The following is a 6,000-nucleotide window of genomic DNA, read 5'->3' on the forward strand; positions in this document are numbered from 1 at the left end:
TAATATCTCATATGAATGAAAGAGATCACGATGACATGAAAAGAAGATAAGTGAATCAACTCTACTGCTCTAGGACTCAAACGGTCGAATAGGAGATGTCAAATCTTTGTGAATAGAAGCCATTTTCATACACCTAAGTTCTCACTTTAGATACCGTCGTTGTAACCCCGCAATTGAATACATAGATAGAAAATATGTCTAATTGTATATATATAAAAATAAGCCGCCGTACAAAAGACGTTGTGAATTAATGCGCAAATCCCCTATCCAATAGATTATCCAGAATCATCTTCTCCCCCCCACTCTCTCTTTTCCAAAACATAAATTTCATCCGCAAACCAATGGCGCAAAGCCAGCAACAACAATCTGGAGGAATTCAATAATGGCGTTTATGCATCTTCATCATCATCTCCCATCTCCATCTCTCTCATTTTCCAGACCTTCACCGCCGCTTTGCAGATCATCATCTCGTTTCTCTCCCCCATCATCTCCACTTCCCTCCCAAAAATACACTGATTTCAGCCACCGCCTTCTTCATCTCCCCCAAAAATCTCTGAGTTTCGTGCTTTCTGGGGCTCTAGCGCTCGGCATAACTCTCTCCGGTACTCATTCTTCCCAATTATCAATGCTCATTTCGGTTTTATGCTGATTCGAGCTTGAATTTTTAGGTTCTTATAAATTTGGATGTTGATACTCGAACTCTACCTTACTATAGAAATTTCATAATTTAATGAAATGCTAACAGTAATTCAGTGAGTAGGAGTTGGATTTGCCGATGCTAAAGTTGGGGTTAACAAACCGGAATTGCTTCCCAAGGAGTTCACCTCTGTCATTGATGTCGCTGGGTTTTTATCTGATGGCCAGGTATGGTTGGTTTGGTTTCATTATCTGATATGATTTTGGGTGTTCGATTCATGATCAAGTGGCCACTGCTGATTCTGATTTTCTGTGAAACAGGAAATTAGACTCAAACAGGAAATTGCTGACATTGAGAAGGATACTGGATATAAATTGCGAGTTTTGGCCCAAAATTATCCTGTGACTCCAGGTTTGTTCCATGTTTTATCTTCTTTGTCTGTCAGCTATTTCTTGTATAAAGGAGGATTAGATCACATTTCTGTTGTCTTTAATCATTAGAAACAATCAATTTCATGATTTTTTTCAGGGCTGGCAATCAAAGATTTTTGGCAAGTGGATGATAGAACAATCGTGTTTGTTGCTGATCCTACATTTGGTATGAACAGTGTTAGTATAATTTTTTCCTCCTATGCCTGTGATGACATTGATTGATGATATCTTCATTTAGGTAACATATTGAACTTCAATGTTGGAGCGACGGTGGATTTAGATATTCCAAGGAGCTTTTGGAGCCGTTTGGCTGGAAAGTATGGAAACATTTTTTATTGGAAAGAGAAGGTAACGTCTCCATTGATACTTCTGTATAACGGTTACTATTGTGAGCTTTTGCTTTGGTCACTGGTCAGTAAAATATGGTCACGATCATCATCTCATATGATCGCTCTGGTGACTTAAACAGGGTGAAGATTCGTCTATTGAATCAGCTGTCATGGCAATATCTAGTTGCTTGAGAGAACCCGTCGGTGCAAATAACTGTTCCGAGATAAAGTAAGAGCTTACAGCATCAAAGAATTTTGTTATGTATTTTTAAACTTGATTTGTATGTTCTGACAGTGATACATAATATATAGTCTTCTCTTGCTACAACCTGCATGTCTTAATTGTTTGTTTTTCTGATTCAAGAACTTAGCCCATGTCTATTACTTGAAAAAGAAATGGCAGTAGTGATATAGGAAGGTAAAAAGGAATTTGATTAACTATGTGGACGTTTGTATTTCAACTGTGCAGTAACCAAGAAAAAAAAAAAGAGGTACATTTTTAGTTGCTTAAAAGCTAGTTATGATATGAACACTAGATGCAATCCACTCCCCATTTTTCTGTTTTCTTCTTTCTTCTACAATCTTCTGTAGTTCTTCAGGCCGACAAGGGACTGTCAGAGCTCCCTTTTGTTGGAATCCATATTCTTCCTTTGCCAGCTCCAATAGCCTTAAGAATTCAGGATTAGACAAGAACTCCAAATTAATGACGAATCTCTTTCTCTCATCACCATCCACTGCAAATACCACAAAATGGCCTTCTTCCACGTCTTTTGGCACCGTAGCTGCTGCTTCGAATTCTTCATAGAAACTTTCGTGTCTGGATTCTTTAGATAGCAGTGGAGAGAGGCTCTTTTGGAGCAGAGCGATGACTAACCTAAGCTTCATCAGGACGAACTGCCGAAACCTGTATCAGTATTTCCCTTTGTTCCCACTATTTGGCGTGATAAACAAATGCTTATGCGAACTCAAGAGGATTCGGATAGAGCCAAATGAGAGCCGGGAACAAATTTATATGAAGCTAGGGACGTACATCAGAAATTGCTCTGAAGCTTCTTCAAGGGCCATGTCTGAACCATTCCATGTGGGTATCATCAACATACCATTTAATACTGACTAGGTCAGACAACTTTTCTGTCTCAGAAAAATCATAGTCAGCCTTAGGTTACTAAACATAAGCTAGACAATTTGGGATGAGATTTGATCACTTAGATGTTGGTCTTCTATCTGTGGAAAAAAAAGAGGAGAAAATTCAGTAACTTCCATAATTTCAACCCAAAAAAACACGTTAAACACTGTCTCAGTAAAGTTGTAAATTATTGTTCCTGCTAAATCTTTGGTTTCACACGTTCATTTATTTATAAAGTGAATAGGCCCTACTATTTGTTATTAGATAACAAAAAAATTATGTTTGGAGAACTAGAATGTAATCAGGATTATTGGTAATCATAATAGTATTAAAAATTAAGCATGGGTAATCAAAGACAAAACGAATGAGAGCATAAAGGGTGAAAATAGTGAGAAAGAGGATTGATTTGAAAACCCTTAGAACGGAAAGGGTTTTATATATATTACAAATCGAGTCCAAAACGTTCAATCTAAATATGAGTTTTGGATTATATTATATTACAATTTTATCCCATAACATCTTCAAAGTTTCATCTCACAACAAATTAACAATGAAAAAAGTGGCCGGTTCTGTGAAATCCTTAACAAGTATGGGAAGGTCGGATAAATGAGATCAAAATGTTTAGAATCGTTATCTTTTCATCTTTTTAAATGATTAGAACTTCTGTATAAGAATTAGGTAGATGCTAGTGCTTGGTTTTTCCATTGCCATCACTGCATTTAATGCAGTGTGGAGGAGGTTTTGAAGAGTCCAATCTTTTGAACAACCGACACCCTTTTGTTGACCAAGAAATTTTCTTGCAATATCTTTTAAGTCTTTGGGTTTAACTTAGAGATGTTGAATATTGGACTATGCCGACGCCTAGTCGCGTAAGGAAAGGTACAATTGCCAAGTGCAGTTTTAGAAAGAAACTTCAGGACTTCCTTCAGTTTTCTTTTAAATTCTGAACTGCTAAATCATCAAACTAATCTTGTCGTATGCGTGTGTTTTTTTCTTTACTTGAACTTGACTTCATCAAATTCTGCTTTATATTATTGTAATTTTTACCTTAAATTGGATTAAGTGCTGCAATTTTTCCGGTTTCTATAACCATTCATTTGACGATTCGTGAAGGAAGATATTTTCTTGTATATTTAATGAATGTGAAAATATATGTCTGATATTATTGAGGCTTCAAACACCGACTTGATCTATGAGGATTCTCTCTCAACATTATGCTCCTTATATATATATGTATAGTCCACGATGTCTCGTAGTCTCCTATAAATCTAAATTCAAGTTTCACTCCTTACCATTTTGTAAACTTATCATCAACAACATTTATCGAATATTAAACAGTAAATTTGTGAGTTTCGAAAGATTTTTTTGTCCTATGTTCATGATTATACCCATCAGTTTTTTTTCTTTTTTTTGTCAGATTTGATTGTTGTAATTAGAGCTTCTTTTTCTTTTTTGAACTATTGTTTACCATTGACATAACTAAAGCATCATTATGGAATAAATTGCATAAATTACTACGAATTAAATCTATAACCATGTTAGTTATTTCGTTGTTAGTTCATTTATCTCAAAAGTATTTTTTGTATTGATATTTGAAGAGCCCATTTGTGTTCTCTGTCAGTGCCAAAATGTATCCATTAATACAGATTGGGTATTGCATTTGACGGATCTCAATGGTTCTTCTTTTTCTTTTTAAAAGAAGTTGTACAAGAGTTTAATTATGCATGAATAGCTACCTCTTAAATTAAGCTTCACTGATATTTTATCATATCAATAAAATAAGAGATGAATATGTTAGGATATATAGCTTCACTTTTATATGATCGATTGTTTGTATACTTACTTTATCATTGATTTGTCATATTAACATAATAAGAAATGGATGCATTTGAAAGTTTCTTAGCCAAAATTGTTAAGTTATTAACATAGCATTCTCAATTTGAGCTAAAATATAAAGAAAGATTAAAGATTAAAATAAATAATAATTATCCAACACAAAGAATTAAAAGAAATGGTTAAGAACCAAATGATACAAAGTTGAACTCTTTCTATGATTTAACCAATCAGTACTAGAAAAAAATCACCAATTTAAACTTTGAAGATACTACTGATAGGTTATACCATAAATTTTTATAAAACATCTTTTTAATCAAAACACCACCAAAGTTTAAAAACTATAATATTGTTTCTCTTCCATATATATATATAGTTGTTTTAAGTATCTACCTAAACGACTAATCTCACAAGATAAATTATTAAAATGTTAATCTTTAAGTAGATGATCATTTATATTAAACTTATACCTATAATCTTTTTAGTTCGTTATTAATCGAGATTATATCTCTTTTATATAATCTCCATACAGGAGTGACGTCTTGTTTTGTTCTGTTCAAACATGGATATGTACCCTAAAAGGGACTAATAATATGATAATGATAGCACTAACAATTTACAAGTGATTGCTATTTATATATATTTTTAAAAAAGTTCCACTGCTTTAATTTCCTTATTTTTTTTCTTCAAACAAAAATAAATAAACGACCCCAAATGATTAAGAATTCCATTCTCTCTTACACGAAGCCATTCCGGTCGGTCGGTTCCACATTCACAATCAATCACGCGGTTCGTAAGCGCTCAAACCCGGGTCCTGGGTCATCGGAGCTAGGAAAAACCTGAAATCCGGTCACCATCGCCTCCGGCGGACCACGCCGACACCGTTGCTCCATTTCTGTCACCGATTCAGGGCGGCCGGAGAAAAGCGCCTCAACGGATCCATCCCTCCGATTCCGCACCCATCCTTTTAACCCTAACTCAGTAGCATTCCCCACCGTCCAATCCCGATAGAACACTCCCTGAACCCTACCCTTAATCACAACCCTAACCTGAAATTTCCAAAACCCTAATTAATTACTACGAAAATTCAACACTGCATCCATCACCAAGCAAGAGAGATCAAAAAGCAAAACTCACCGTTTTCGTTGGATTAGAATGTGGAGTCTCCGGACCGGCTTGATCAGGAACTGTGGAGGCCATTAATGGCAGAGGATATCGAAAAGAAGGTGAACGAGATCGGAGCAGAAGATGAAAAGGAGGATGAGGAAGAAGAAAACGATGACGAATCGAAAGAGAAGGAAGAAGAGGAGAAGAGCTAGAATAATTGAAAAGGGAGAGTCGAGAATGAGAAGGAGCATCTTTGAAGCTCCATTTATGGTGAAGGTTTGGACATGGAAGGAATCTGGTAGAGCGATTGCGAATGAGAGGGCCGATTGCAAAAGCTGCTGACGATGATGAAGATGCCGATGCGGATGCCATTCATTTCTTTTCTCTTCGTTGGATTTTCTGGTGATTTTCAATAACGTTGAAAATTGGGGTTTTATTGTAATTTCGAGAACTGAGGGGACTTACTTCCATTTTCTCAGTAAATTAAATTTGGGGAATGACGTGGTCACTTCTAGAAAAAGCCAACACGTGTCATGA

At 35.7% G+C, this 6,000-nt stretch overlaps 3 protein-coding genes across 3 annotated transcripts; 1 reads left to right on the plus strand and 2 right to left on the minus strand.

Annotated features, from left to right (window-relative positions):
* Positions 1 to 236: 236 nt before the first annotated feature.
* LOC101221228 (thylakoid lumenal 15.0 kDa protein 2, chloroplastic) lies at positions 237 to 1,835 on the plus strand. Its single transcript, XM_004143221.3, has 6 exons — positions 237 to 602; positions 761 to 864; positions 958 to 1,048; positions 1,166 to 1,234; positions 1,307 to 1,416; positions 1,538 to 1,835. Exons 1-6 carry the CDS (start codon positions 383 to 385, stop codon positions 1,628 to 1,630), a joined length of 687 nt encoding a protein of 228 aa, XP_004143269.1. The 5' UTR covers positions 237 to 382; the 3' UTR covers positions 1,631 to 1,835.
* Positions 1,836 to 1,904: 69 nt separating this feature from the next.
* Positions 1,905 to 2,462, minus strand: LOC116404516 (auxin-induced protein 10A5-like). The gene is made up of 2 exons (XM_031887036.1): positions 2,428 to 2,462; positions 1,905 to 2,301 (listed from the first exon to the last, which is right to left on the minus strand). The coding sequence occupies exons 1-2, from the start codon at positions 2,460 to 2,462 to the stop codon at positions 1,905 to 1,907; spliced, it is 432 nt and encodes a 143-aa protein (XP_031742896.1).
* Positions 2,463 to 4,925: 2,463 nt separating this feature from the next.
* Positions 4,926 to 6,000, minus strand: LOC101221855. The gene is made up of 2 exons (XM_004143224.3): positions 5,494 to 6,000; positions 4,926 to 5,405 (listed from the first exon to the last, which is right to left on the minus strand). Exons 1-2 carry the CDS (start codon positions 5,833 to 5,835, stop codon positions 5,139 to 5,141), a joined length of 609 nt encoding a protein of 202 aa, XP_004143272.1. The 5' UTR covers positions 5,836 to 6,000; the 3' UTR covers positions 4,926 to 5,138.

The sequence above is a fragment of the Cucumis sativus genome, chromosome 6 (assembly GCF_000004075.3).
Source record: "Cucumis sativus cultivar 9930 chromosome 6, Cucumber_9930_V3, whole genome shotgun sequence".
Taxonomy (NCBI): domain Eukaryota; kingdom Viridiplantae; phylum Streptophyta; class Magnoliopsida; order Cucurbitales; family Cucurbitaceae; genus Cucumis; species Cucumis sativus.